Source organism: Lepidochelys olivacea, assembly GCF_965140295.1.
Source record: "Lepidochelys olivacea isolate rLepOli2 genome assembly, chromosome: 18".
NCBI classification, from domain to species: domain Eukaryota; kingdom Metazoa; phylum Chordata; order Testudines; family Cheloniidae; genus Lepidochelys; species Lepidochelys olivacea.
In genome coordinates, this window is record NC_140428.1 from 13,495,860 (window position 1) to 13,510,293 (window position 14,434).

At 51.7% G+C, this 14,434-nt stretch overlaps 1 protein-coding gene across 2 annotated transcripts in view; it reads right to left on the reverse strand.

Annotated features, from left to right (window-relative positions):
* Window positions 1-14,434, reverse strand: part of ATP13A2 (ATPase cation transporting 13A2) — a 70,817-nt gene that overhangs the window by 48,724 nt on the left and 7,659 nt on the right. The window contains exons 1-2 of one of the 2 annotated variants that reach the window (XM_084651667.1): window positions 8,506-8,532; window positions 203-276 (exon numbers count right to left, since the gene is read on the reverse strand). In XM_084651667.1, coding sequence (XP_084507793.1) covers window positions 203-205 — 3 coding nt within the window. In that variant the 5' untranslated portion in view covers window positions 206-276; window positions 8,506-8,532. Of the gene's footprint in view, window positions 1-202; window positions 277-8,505; window positions 8,533-14,434 lie in introns of those variants that run through there. The other variant, XM_084651666.1, reaches the window with a different exon arrangement.

Sequence of the window (14,434 nt, forward strand, 5' to 3'; positions counted from 1 at the left end):
GCGGAAAATATTAATGCCTCCATGCCTGAAACCAGCTCCCTCGAAGAGCTGTACCCCTAGCCCTACAGAGAACCCATGGCTGGCCATCCGCTTGCAAATACCCCCTCTCATTTTTGACCTTGCAAATAACCATTGACAGATATTTTCATGATCCGTTCTGAAAATTTCCTTGCATTTCCCCACCCAAAATCCTCCTACGTACCATGCAGGATTTACCAGGGCCCTGCAGGAGCGTCCCGTAGACAGGGGGCTGGTTTCCCAGCAACTTGCTGCTATCTGTGAATGCAAACAGAGGAACACCATGTTACTTGATGGGTTGGTGGTACTTCCCCATTTTCCCAGAATCGGAAAAAGCTCCAGCACACGGAGATGCACGGTGGGTCCCGACAGCTGCATTTGGGATCCTGCTAATGGCTCAGAGCAGCGATTCTCAGCCTGCGCCTCCAGAGCCAGCCACGTGAGTGGGCTTGGGAAGCACACGGGTCTGACGGAGGGGAATGGTGACCAAAGGGGGCTCCCAATGGAGGCTGGTAACATGCGAGGCAGACAGCAGTCACGGCAACCAGGGAACAGCTGTGCCAAATAGTTTACAGCCCACAAATGGGTAGAACTGCTCGCTTTGAAGACTGTTTTCACTATCCAATTGGTCGTCTTAGGGTATGTCTACACCACAACTGGAAAGGGGATTGTAGCACATGTCGATCTAGCTAGCATGAGTACCAACAGCAGCGAAGCCATGACAGCACGGGCTGAACAAGCTCAGCTGGGACCCTGGGTACGTATGCTGAAGTCAGTGCTAATGCTCTTGTTAATAGAGCCAGGAAGATTAAAGCTAGCTGGGTATGACCCTACATGCTGCAATCCCGACTGACTTACTGTAGACACACCCGGTACCGTTTCTGCAATTTGATTGGAGCACCCCAGCTCCAGCACCAGTGCATATATTAACAAACGTGGAACAAGCAAGAAACTTCAGATAAATCACTGGACTTCTTAAAAAAAAAAAAAAAAAGGAAATGAATAAAATCTTGTTTTAAAACCAACCCGAAACCCACCAAAAACCAAAAAAAACCAAAACCACCACCCTACTCCAAGCAGTTTTCACCCTGAAAAGGGAGAAGTGCCAGAGATTACCCAGTCCACTATTACTGTTGAATTTACATAAGAGGTGCTCAGATACTGCGGTGCTGGGCAGCACTACAAACTCCCAAGACAGAGACATGAAAATCGAACCCCCCGACGAATCATAAAGAATCAGCCCTGGGATGTAAGAGAACATCCAGGAATCCTTCGTCGTGCCTTTGGGTCAGCTCTCCTCATGAGCGATACCAACACCCGACCCTGACTAGCAACCCAGCATCGGGGCACCGGGGCTTTATTCACCAAGGCTGCAAGGCCATGTACCCCTGCGTCGGGCAGGAAGGTGATCTAATGTCTATGTGGAAAAGGTAGCAAGAGATGCTGGCCAGGCTCCTGGCCTTGCCGAGACCTGCCCAAAGGGGTGTTTCACTTCAAAGCCAGCTCTCTTCCACTCCCACGGCTGCCTCAGCTTTGCCATCAGCAAGTTTCCTTCATTGCAAAGCGTCCCATTCCCAGCCCTTCCCTTGTTTCGGTTGTTCACAGCAGCAGGTGGTATTAAACAAGGACTTTTCACAGAGACAAATACACGCAACGGCACTGAAAGCAAACACAATGACGACAAAGCTTTTAAAACATTTTAAATCAAGGATGGATGTTTTCCTAGTACAAACAGAAATTAAGCTCTCTGGCCCGAGTTCAACAGGAGGTAAGGCTATGATCACAGAGATCTCGTCTGGCTTTAGAAACGACATATAAAACCAGCCATTAGCACGAGGCGGACAACGGCATTAAAACCTAGTGCAACAGCCAAGTAATCATTAATGTTTCCCTGGCACCTGCCAGGCAAGGATCTTCAAAGAGCTTCTCAGCTACCAGGGAATTAAACTCGGCCCTTGTGGGGCAGGGATGGTGATGATTATGGGGGCCGGCAGTGGGATTCATTCAGCAGAAGCGAGACTCCAGTCTCCGGCCACAAACCCAGCTACCAGAAAAAGTTTTTCATCCAAAACATTTTTTGACCAAAAAGGGGTGGAAATACCCCTTTCAAATTTTGGTTGAAGTTTTCAGTTTGCTTTTCAAACAAAAAAGAAAACTTTGTTCCCTGCTCCCTCCTGATTTTCTGAAATGCCTCAGTTTCTCCATCTGTAGAAACTTTCCTGCCTCAGGGTGCATCTGGGGAATGACTGTGTATGGGCACTAGAGGTTAATAGTGTTGTGTGAGAGAGAGACGGAACATTCATACACAATATGCAGCTGCATTTTATATAGTATCTTCCATGCAAACTGTATCACTAAACACTTTATACAGTTACACAGTCACAAAGAGGAGAGAGAGGGTGTCAAAAGATGTGGAGCGTAGCAGGGGAATGAAACGATTTGGAGCCTCGCTGGAGGCAGAGATGGCAGGAGATGCAGTGGAGAAAGCTCTTGCGATGAAAGCGCTGAGAACGTGAGGGTAAAGAGGTGGAGGATGGTTCATAGAGGCCTTTTTTTTTTTTTTTTTTAAAAGGCCATCTTGACTTGAACCCAGAAATGAATGGGAAGCCAGTGCTGTTTGCATGGAGTTGATGAGCCAACCCCAGCGCAGAAGAGCAGAGGTGTGGACATAACGAGCGAGCGACGGCAGGTCTGCACTACAAATTCACAGAGGTAGGGCATCCGGTGAAGACGCTCTAAGCCGACGGGAGAGAGCTCTCCTGTCTGCTTAATAACTCCACCTCGGCGAGAGGCGGTGAGTGTGTCCCCGAGAAACGCTCTCCTGTTGACGTAGCGCTGTCTGCACCAGAGGTGAGGTCGGTCTAATGACATTGCTCAGGTGTGTGGATTTTTCACACCCCGCAGTGACGTAGTGGAGACCAGCAGTTCTCAACCAGGGCTTTGCAGGCTGGTTTCAGGGGGCAGCAGGGCCCTGTGCCTGAAGTGTGGAGCCCCGAGCCCTGGTGCCTCCAGGAGCTAAAGCCAGGAGCAGAGCCATGGGGAGCCCCGACACCTCCCAAGGGGCTGAAGTCCCGAGCCCTGGCACTCCCCCCTAGTCTAAAGCCCTGAGCCCCAGTGGCCCCTGTGGGGCTGAAGCCAGGAGCGGAACTGCAGGGAGCTATGGGGCTCCCCCTGCGTCTAAAGTCCTGAGCCCTGATGCCTCTGTGGGGCTGAAGCTCCGAGCTCTCCAACTGCCCTGAGCCCCCGTCACCTCATGGCTGAAGCCCCAGCCTCTTGCCTGGTGGCTGAAGCCCTGAGCCCTGCAGGGCTAAAGCCCCGTGGGCCCCCCCACCCCACACACTCGGTGGCTGAAACCAGGAGCCCCAACCCCCCCACTGAGCCCTGGAGTTTTTAATAGTATGTTGGGGGGGTTCTTGGAAAGAAAAAGAGTTGAGATCCCCTGGTGTAGACCAAGCTTGAGTGAGAATATTGCCTCCCCCTGTAGTTAGAGACAGCCCTGGGCAAGCAGAATAGCTGCAAAGCATACAGAGAAAGGGTGCAGCAGAAGAGAAACCCTGGCTTAGAAGTTGGTGGTTTCAGCTAACTAGAGCTGTTTGGAAAATGCTCTGTATTCATGCACGAATCTCCTTGGAAATTTTTCATGGAAGTTTTTCAGTTTCTCAACAAAACCAGACTTGCGTGAGCACGTGTGTATCTATGTGTGTTTCCCCTTTTCCTTTTCCTCTCCCCTTTCCTCCCATCACGGAAGGCCTAAGAGACTTGCCCAAGGTCCCCCAGGAAGTCAGTGGCACAGCAGGATTGGGAACTCAGGAGCTGGATCCCAGCTCTGATGAGAACAAGATGCCTCGCTAAGAGCATTTCCGCCTAACTACGTAACACTGTAAAGCAGTGTCTACAACGCTGTCGTGCTTTCCGGCTCCTGTGACTCAGTGACAGACGAGCATGGCATACAAGCCAACACTGTCAGACCACAAGGATTCAACAGCCGTATCCGGCCTCAAGACGGCACAGTAATGGATTCCGTGTCCTCAGAATGGCATGAAATCTTTGCACTTGTTCTCTCCTTGTTTACAGCTGCACCAGATCTTCACAGCTCAGCCCAGACTTTCTGAACGAGGCCGACATGCATTCCGGACCCAAAGGCATGAAGACACAGCAGCCGTTAATAGACTGGTGTCCTCCTGATGCAATCATCCTATTCCTCCCACTCCTTCCCACTGCCTCTTTCACTTAAAAACGAGGAAATCCAGCATGCTATCTTTACAGCTCCTAGAGCAGGGGTGGGCAAACTTTTTGGCCCAAGGGCCACATCGGGGTTGCAAAACTGTATGGAGGGCCGGGTAGGGAAGGCTGTGCCTCCCCAAACAGCCTGGCCCCTGCCCCCGACTGCCCCCCTCAGAATCCCTGACCCATCCAACCCCCCAGCTCCTTGTCCCCCGATTGCCCCCTCCTGAGACCCCCACTCCTAACTGCCTCCGGGACCCCACCCTGCTCCCTGTCCCAACCCCATCCACACTCCTTTGCCCCCCCCCCCAAACCCCCGACTCATCCAAACCCCCTGCTCCTTGTTCTCTGACCGCACCCTCCCAGGACCCCCTGCTCTTAACCACCCCCTGCCCCGGAACCTAAACCCCATTCAACCTCCCCCATTCCCTGTCCCCTGACTGCCCCCTGGGACCGCCTGTCCAACACTCCCACCCCCTTACCATGCCGGAGCCAGCCACGCCGCTGCGCTGCCTGGCAGGAGCAGCAGGCCAGAGAGCTGGCAGTGCAGCGAGCGGAGACAGCAGGGGAGGGGCCGGGGGCAAGCCTCCCTGGCCAGGAGCTCAGGGGCTGGGCACGACGGTCCCGCAGGCCGGATGTGGCCTGTGGGCCATAGTTTGCCCACCTCTGTCCTAGAGCAACAGCTTTCAGTGGGTAACTAGCATGAGAAAGAACGTAGAACCGTCCAGCTACCCTTTTCCAGCACGGCTGTGGGGCTTTTACAAGGCCCTTTGGGCCTGGAAAGCTGTGGATAGAGTTACCACCCAAGATCATGAATTTCAACACACGGAGCTAGCGCGAGGACAGTGCTGCGTAACGGCCAGTATGCAGGGACGCCAGGCTAAAGCCACGTCTACACTACAGAGCCCGTGCTGGCAGAGCCCCTAGTTTAGACGCAGCGTGTGCCAACAGGAGGAGTTTTTCTGTCAGTGTAGGCACATTACCTTCCCAGATGACATTAGCTAAACCGACCGAAGCACTCTTCTGTCAGCAGAGCTGTGTCTACACTGGGGTTTTGATGGCAGAGCTGTATTAGCTAGAAGAGTGTGAGTGTGTGGTTTTTTTGCTGCTTAGACCAGGCTTTAGGCAGCAGCTGTGTCAGAGCTGGTGCAGGCAAGCAAAGCTGCTACATATTCCAGCGCAGATTTCCCCTGCTTGAAATGGGACTAAACTAGGGCTCTACTCTGACTAGAGCAGGGGTTTGCATTGGTGCAGCTATAGTGGAGGCTGGCCGCTGCTGGCCATAACCTAGGCAAATCCCCAGGGTAACTAGGGCATGCTGGTTTGTCCCTTTAAGTGTGGGAATGTAGGACAGCTCCCAGGGAGGAGGCTAAGTAAAACAAGACGGGGTTTGATCGAGAGGGCTATGTACAAAGGGACAAGGAGCCCAGGTGATGGACAGACAGCACCAGATAGCTGGAATGGCAGCAGCCACTGATCGATCTCAGACAGAGGTTGGATTTGGTGTCCTCAGACTCCTGAAGTGTCAAGTGCAGTAACCCAATCCAGCTGCGAGCCACAGAGCGATGCTGGTCCAGTGGCTCCGTCAGGGAAGGGGCAGCCGTGACCTGTTCTCCACTGAACACGCTGATGGCTTTCAAACCCATCCCACCCATACCAGTGGACATTTGCAAAAAGCGAGCCATCAGTGTGCTCCCTGAAGATACACCTGCTGCTGGCTGTTTGCTCATTGTGTTCACACAAACCCAGACAGCATCGGCAGCTGCGAGGGGAAAAGGGTGTTTCAAGGGAGAGGATGTCCCGTTGTATTTTTGAAGTGGAAACCATCTCCCAAATAGGTCCCATATTTATACTGTGTGCATGTCCGTGTGCCCCTCTCCCTTCTCTTTGCATGAACAGCGCAATGCAGCTCTTACTCTGTTCATTTGGTGTTTAGCAAGCTGAGCAGTTTGGGGGGGAGATTTCCCACCTCGCCTGGCTTTAAGACCCATCTTTTAATGAAGCAGGTGGGGGAGGCCGCGAGGCAGCAGCCTTGAACTCTAGCTTCCTTGTTTAGCTACACAGCATGGCCCTCAGAGTGGCACTTTCCCCTTTTGTATCCAGGACAGACGAATACACCTTGAAGATAGAATGAAAGTTGGGTGATGGCGACCTGGTCAATTTCACTCTTCAATATGAGGTTGCGGATTCTCAGCAGGCTCAGAAAGACAGAAGGGAAAGACAAAAGCATCCTTGAGCGTACACAGGTGCAAAATCTCATTTGTTGTATTGCACTTGGGTCTTTGGCGCATTAAAAGATTGAGACCCAGTTTGAGGGGAAGGCTGATAAAACTGAAAGGGAACTAAAGGGCCAGACTCTGATAGATAGAATCGTACCTTGCTCCGAAAGCAGCCCCCTTGATTTCAGGTGAACTATTCGGGGAGGATAGGGCTATTCAGCATGAGAAAGGAGATCAGAAAATGGCCCTAAGGGCATGTCTACCCTGCAGCTGGGCGCCAGCCTCCCAGCCCAGGTAGACAGACTCACACTGGCTCAGGTTTAGGGCTTAACATGGCAGCACCAAGATAAGGACAGTTCAGCATCTCAAAGATGACAAGGGGATCTGAGTCATGCAGCCCACATCCTTGTCAGTGGCGGCCATGCAGCTAAATCCACTGGTCAGCTTTGGTAACAGACACAGATCTTCCCAGGGAGAGGGTGTTCTGTTGAATAGTTGAAGTGGAACCATCTCACCAATAGGTCCCACATTTATACTGTGTGTGCGTCCCTGGGCCCTTCTCTCTGCATGAACAGCAAAGGGGTGTCACAGCCAATTGCCACCAGGCCTCACAGATCCCATTGCGAGAAAGTCTGTTCTAAGGGAGCTTACAACTGAAGGCTTGTCTACACTTACATTTTACAGCGCTCCAACTTGCTGGCTATGGGGTGTGACAAAAATCACCCCCCTGAGCCCAGCAAGTCTGAGCGCTTTAAAGTGCTATTGAGGACAGGCTCTGAGCACTTGGCGCTATTCCCCTCGTGAAGGTGGATTACCAGGATTGCCCTCTCCCAGCGCTTGTGCGCGACGACACTCGCACTTCAAAGCGCTGCCGTGGGAGCGCTTTGAAGATTTGAGTGTAGACGTAGTCTGGTTAAAATTCAGAGGGGCAGTTGCTATGAATCTGACAACAGAACTCAGCTCCCATTTACGCACCACAACAGGTGGCTAGATTTTCTGAAGAGCCCAGGGCGCTGGGTGCACATTAGGTGCTGGGCATGCTTGAAGATCCAGCCCCTCAGTTGTGGGTGCTGAGCACTTGGAAATCCGGCCCTGAGCTCTTTGATAAGATCTGGCCTCCCAAGGGGAAGCTAGCTGGTCGCTTTCTCCACTCACCCAACCTGGTTCGGTTTGTTCCGCATTCCTGTTTGACTACAAACATTTCCTACTGGCTATGTCACCAATTCACAGGGAACAAGTCTGAGCAACCATTTCATCAAAAAGTCAAACCTCACAGGCAGGACTCCAGAAAGTTTGTGAAAAGCACGGGAGAGAGCTGGGTTAACTGCATGCTCCAGATCTATTAGTTATCAACCAAACGCCATGGAACGAGTGGGTCTGCGATACGTACATTTTGGGCAGGTCAGCTATGCATATAAGTTGCGTGAACACAAGGTTGAAACCATCTGTCTTGGATGGTTTAGACAACAAATCCTGCATCTTGTCAGGGGCTTAGACTGGATGACCCTTGAGGTCCCTTCTAACCCTTTGGTCCTATGATTGTATTCTGAATCTATTTAAAATTTAAAAAGGAGGGGGGAGAAAAGAGAAAGGGATTGTTTTAAACACAAGCCTTCCCTAGCTGCCTTTGCAACCCAAATATTGCAGCTAAAGCATGTGAAATTGCAAATGAAATTAACTAGAAACTGACCACCCAAAGGAATGTGGAAGTGATAAATTTGCTTCTGTACCTCTCCACATAAACAGGAAGGAGAACATTAGCATTTTAAAACGTCTTTTCCTTTTAAAAAGACGGTGTTGGCAAGATAAGGAGCTTTGTTTCAGTATCCGACCGGGTCCCTTTCGGCCTTCCGTTTCAACAGACCTGAGAAATCCAGGCCTCAAAAGCCCACAGCGAGATGCTTTTTATGTGGCTGCATCTCTAGAGTAACAGTGCTTCAAGCCACGGCTATCTGCTAACCCTGCACACCTGCATTTTTATCTCCCCCTCACACCAGCTGCCTTCCAATAAGCGCATTCTAGAGAGGACTTCCTGGCTGCTTACCTGTTTCAAAGCAGGTGGTGATTCCCCCTTTCCCAAGGTATTTCCTGTTCTCTTGCAGAGAAATCACAGCCTTGCCTTACATGGACACTGCTGTAGGGCAGGTAACATTCGGGGCGGGGTGGGGAGGAGGAATGGGGGCAGGCAGTAACAATTCTCCGCCTCAGAGGCCTGCACTACCAGTATGAAACAAAGCAACCACACCTACTGCCCAAACACAGCCCAAGGGGGGGAGGGAATTCTCACCCCCTTCCACGTCATCAATTTTTTCCCGCATCCTTGCAAGTCCTTTGTGTGTTCACAGAGCCACGTAACAGCGGCTGTGGATAATAATCTAATAACAAGGACTTCTTTGTTAGCCACAGCCAGGGGAGCACAGAACAATGGCGAGTGATTGATAGCCTGCCTAATGACAGCCTTGGCAAGGAGAAGGGGCAGGGAGGCCCAGGGCTCTTTGATTTCAAAGGTGTGAAGCCCGCAGGGAAGCTGCGAAGTGCCCCCTCCATTGCGCTGTCAGCTGTGGATGAGCAGCACCAATACCCTACCTAGGCACGGATTTCAGGATAGAAATCCAGGAGAGACGCTTGTTGGGTTTTCACTCTCGGAATCAGAGACTGAGCGCATCTCGCTGCCAAAGTGGGATCGTTCACTACAATGTGACTGCCTAGAAAGGAGCGCGGCAGAAAGTCAGAGTGGATTGCAAGCTACATATGAGTAAACAGCGAAACACTGTTGCAAAAAAGGAAACATTTGGGATGTATTAGCAGGAGCATAGACACTGATTTCCCCATTACCCAGGGGGGTGCTCGACCCCACCCCCGTCCCAGGCCCCACCCCCACTTCACCCCTTTCAAGCCCCCACCTCTTCCCATCCCTGCTCCACCCCCTCCCCGCCTCTTTCCACCCCCTCCCGCTCCTCCCTCGCAGGCTGTGAAACAGCTGTTTGCGGCAGACTGGAGGCGCTGGGAGGGAGGGGGAGGAGTGATCAGTAGGGCCACAGGGGGAGGAGAGGCACTGGTGGGGGTACAGAAGCGGGGAGCTTGGCTGCTGGTGGGTGCTAAGCACCCCCTAATTTTTCTTCCATGGGTGCTCTACCACCCACAGAGTCGGCACCTATGAGCAGGAGCGTTGTAAGCAAGGCTAGGACAAGATGCAACAGGCTTAAATTGCAGCAAGGGCGGTTTAGGTCGGACATTAGGAAAAACTTCCTACCTGTCAGGGTGGTGAAGCACTGGAATAAATTGCCTAGGGAGGTTGTGGAATCTCCATCATTGGAGATTTTTAAGAGCAGGTCAGACAAACACCTGCCAGGGATGGTAGAATACTTAGTCCTGTCATGAGTGCAGGGGACTGGACAAGAAGACCTCTCAAAGACCCTTCCAGTCCTACGATTCTATGAATACAGGGAAAATGCATTAAAAACCCTGTCTTTATTAAGTGACTAACTGCCCTAAGCATCAGATTCCCTCTTGAACTAGTTCTTCCTGATAGCGTGCAGGAGTGACCACGCCTTGTGACCTCTGTGTGGGCTTGCTTTTCTGCAGTTATAAGGATATTCTTTCTGCAAAACAGGTTTCCTGAGTAGAGCTGGTTTTGTCACCTGTAGAACCAATGCACAGACCTGAGCTGGTAGCAGAAGTAGGCTGTTATCCGCTATGTGGGCCCACTGCTAGGGAGAGATGGATCACACGCCATGCAAATTGTTACATGTGCAAGGTCGCCAGTGTCCAATCTGTGGGCCCTGCTTTGTGCACACTTCTAGGGATGAGTCAGTAGGGCAAATTCCCAGTGGCTGGCACCAAACCCAGGAAGCATTTGCAGGGGCTGGCCCCACGGTTTGTATCCACTGACACTTGATTTTGCACTTCCCTAGGAGAGGCGGCTGCTGCTGTAGCTGGGAACAAATCTGGGTGCACTCTGGTCACTTAGTACAGTGAAATGCAAGTATCCCAAGCGGTCAAATGACAGCATCGCTTTTACAAAGACTCCGCTGGAGAGAATAAATCCATTCAAGATCATGAGATGCTCAGATTCTATGGCAATGGAGGCTGCATGGGACCTAAAATAGATTTTACAGACAGGGACATTAAGACACAGAGAGGGAAGGGACGGTCACAGCTGGGAACAGAATCCAGATCTCCCCAGTCCCAGTACCAGGCTCTAAACACAAGATTAGCCTTTGGCTCTGGCATCCCCTTCCTCCATATGTGGGTGTTCCAGATAAATGGGTTTTAAAGCACCCTAATTTAAAATAAGAGTCACCCCCCCCCCTTTTTTTTAAGACATTAACTCTCAAGCTCCCTCTCCTCTCCCAATCCATGCCAGATGATCTTCGCTCAGCGGGAAGTCCTTCGGGCAGCACCAGTACCTGAGATTGCACCTGCTGCCATGTGACCACCTAGAGTTTTAAGTATCCCAAGGGGAACGACTCTGTTTCCATTTGTTGCTGGAGAAGATGGCGAGAGCCAGGGGTAGGCAGGAGATGCGAGATGCACCCAGCGCTTGCTTTTTGAGAGAGAATGTAAAGGGCTGGGCTTGCTATCAGCAGCCCTCGTTTGTGGGAGGCCACACAAAACGCAGCATTGTCGGGATGACTGAAGGACCAGCGGCACCCCAGCACAAAGGGAACACAGGGTACAAGAGCGACCGGGATGAATCAAGCGCAAATTTCAGCTGGAGGGTGTGCAGCCACCCCCGGAGGTTAGAAACGCTCGTTGTTCTAGAAGTTAGGCCTGGTCAGGTTGTTTATGAAGCAAGCATTCTCGGGTGTCCCCAGTTCGGTAGCCCCATGTCCTGTGTGCAGAGAGAGAGGTGGAAAATCAGGGTGCAGTGGGAATGGGGGGAGAAGGGGAGAGATCCATGAATGCATGAGAGAGATCAGGCTCTCCTCCAGGGGCACATTCACACGCAGAGGCCTTAGCATAGCTGGAAGGCCTCTGTTTCTGAGTCAAAGGAACAAGGAGGAAAGGGGGCTGTGGGATTACAGCACCAGACCTGGAGTGGGGAGGGATGCAAGATCCGGTTTCAGGTCCTGTCTCTGCCACTGAGTTCCCGTGTGACCTCCGGCAAGACACTGAGGGCCAAATTTTTGAAGATACGGAGGCACCTAATGCCCATGGAAATCAATGGGAATTAGGCACCTAAATACCTTTAAAAATCTGGCCCCTACGCTCCCCGTGAGTTGGCTTCACCTCTAAAATGGGATAATAAAACTCCCATCTCACACAGGGGGCGGTGAAAGAATAAACTTCATAGCTGGCGAGGCGCTCAGACACTCATGTGGGGCCTGTAATTTCCAGCAGTACTTCGGGGGGTGGTGGGGGGGGTTGGGGGAAGAGTTATTCCTCTACCAACAGGAGTGTCAATTTCAGCTTTGTTCCTAGCTCTTCCTAGCTACATTTGTACGCCTTGTCTGGAATCATAGTATGGGAACATCTGACAGACACGGCTGTTTACTTCCCAGGTGGGGCTAGTGAACAGATCTTTGCGCTAGCAGGAAGTTCATAAAACCCAAACACTCACTCGTTTTAAAGCCTAACCAAGGCAGGAGCAGAGATAAAAAGCAATTCAGTTATTTCAGCACATTCCCTTCTCCTTATCAGGTAAGCAACAGTCCAAAGAGGACAACTGGGGCTGATACAGGCCACCCAGCAAATGTTTAACTCTCCCTTTCTCTGTTTGTCTGACTTAACATGGAATTTAGTGTTCCTGTCCTCCGTGGGTGGAGGGATAAACTGACCGCCACTGACAATCGTTTGGGGATAGTAATGGTGCAATCTGCCCAGCGCAAGGGGCAGCATGCAGCTGGACGGACCCAGGAGCAAGGCCCAAATTGTGACTCTTGGTCACAGGACTGTCAGCTCTTTGGGGCAGGCAGCGTTTTGTTCTGTGCTCGTACAGTGCCTAGCACAACGGGGGCCTGCCCTATGGCTAGTGCTCCTAGGCCCCACTGCAATACAAATAATCATTTGGTGTCTGCTTTCCACTTGCTCTGGAGTGGGGGATACTAAGCCATGTCCCTCCTTTCCCCCCGCACTGCTCACGTCCCACTCCACAACAGCTCTGCTGCAGGGACTGCAATGTGGAGTAGGCGGAGCGAAGGCTTTACCCACTCATTGCTCCACTTTCCCTATCCACTTCGTAACCCCCAGCGTGGGCATCCTGCATGGAGAGCAAAGAGATTCTTTCGCCCCCCTCCCATTCCTTTTTGTGGGTCACATAGCACAAGCCCTCTGATTACAAACAAGTCCTTCCAACCTAGTTGTTGAGGTTCAGCAGAGACTTTAAACCAAGGTCTCTCCCTTCCCACAAGTGGAAGTTAAAGGGCCAGAGAAGCCAAAATTCCCCGTCTGTTTCAGCAGAAGGGTGCCCTCTACTGGGTAGCTTGGTCTATGAAGAAAGCCCACACCGTGTATTACTCAATGAGCTCCCTATGTTGCGGCCGCTCCTGAGATAATGACGGTGGGGAATTTCTGTAAGAATCCCCTAGTGCAGACAAGGCTTAAAACACCACCTTAGCCACGCTGGTTAGTTCCGCCTTACTGCGCAGACACGACTTTAAACCCTGTCCCTGAACGGCGCCAAAGCCTTGGGCAGAATAAGAAAGCAAAGGGACTTGGGTGCCTAATTCCCCTACATCCCTTTGGAAATCCCAGCTGTCCTGGCCCTGGTTCAGCCCCCAACTCTACCAATAAAATGACCACACTGTCTCACCCAATCGTCGTGCAGATCCTTACAATAAAGGACAGCATGTCGGTCTTGAGACTAGGCCCCGTGATGCCTCCAGACTTGGTGTAGTTGCACTGCCAGCCTCGTGCCACTGGATTAGAAAGGATCAGAGCATCACCCGCTACGCTGCTACTCGTTATAGCTGCAGGAGCTTAACTCTACTGAGCCAGGCTCATCCAGACTCACACCGGCTGGAGCACTTTTGGCTTTATTACTGCTTGCACTTGGATGGCTCTTTAGATAACCTCGTCACCAACCAGGGTTAGGCCTGGCGTGAGAGAAAAACTCCCCTCAAGTTAATTAGTGCATGAGACACGTGTGAAAGGTTTAACTCTGCAAGTTCTGGACTCCGGATTCCTGGGCAGGGGGCACTTCAAAGCAGACGGCCCAATGCTAGGCAAAGGGAAGTGTTGAATTAACACCACCAGAACCTAGAGCCCTCCACCTAGATCAACACGCCCAAACCTCTGGCTGTGGGCCTCAGTTAGGTACAGGCTAGACAAGGAGACTCGTGTCAGTTGATCACAGCAAAGGCTCATAGGCAACGATGGGAAGCAGCGGCGTGGCCAGGGTCCGATTCCACTTCGCCAAGGATTCCGAAGGCTCCAGAGGCACTTTGCGGGAAGCTCCCCGACAGATGTTTCACAAGCAAATGAGCCTCAGACAAGGATCACCGAGGATAATTAGATCCTTTGGAAGGAATAACCGGTTAGGCGTCACTTGGACCCGGACCCAAGGAAACGCACATCTACCAGCCCCAAGAATAACTGCGGACGGAGCTGGCAGTTTAACAGAAGCAGCTGCTGTTACTTAGGGATGTTTCACAAACATCCCACAGTATTGCGGGAAACCCTAGGCAGCTATGTACGCATGTGACCCTCTGCCTGTAACTTACTTCCCTTTTGCTCTCGCATTAAGGACTGAGCAGGAGAACGTATGGAGCGCGGCCGAGAAACCGTTCTGCCTTGGTCAATGCTGGAAACTCGGGACACTGCAAAGCTGGGCTTTTTTTTTTTTTTAAAAAAAAAGCCTTCCTTAAAAATAAATCGGGGTCATTTTGTTTGCTGATCTCCCGGTTTCCACGTAGCACAGCCTGCAAAACAGCTGCCACAGAGGGGAGCGTGACTGCAGGGCCGCACAGGGTGCTGGGTCCGGAGAATCCACTTCCGGGCAGCTTAGTTCTCGGGCTTCTTTCTTGTTCTTC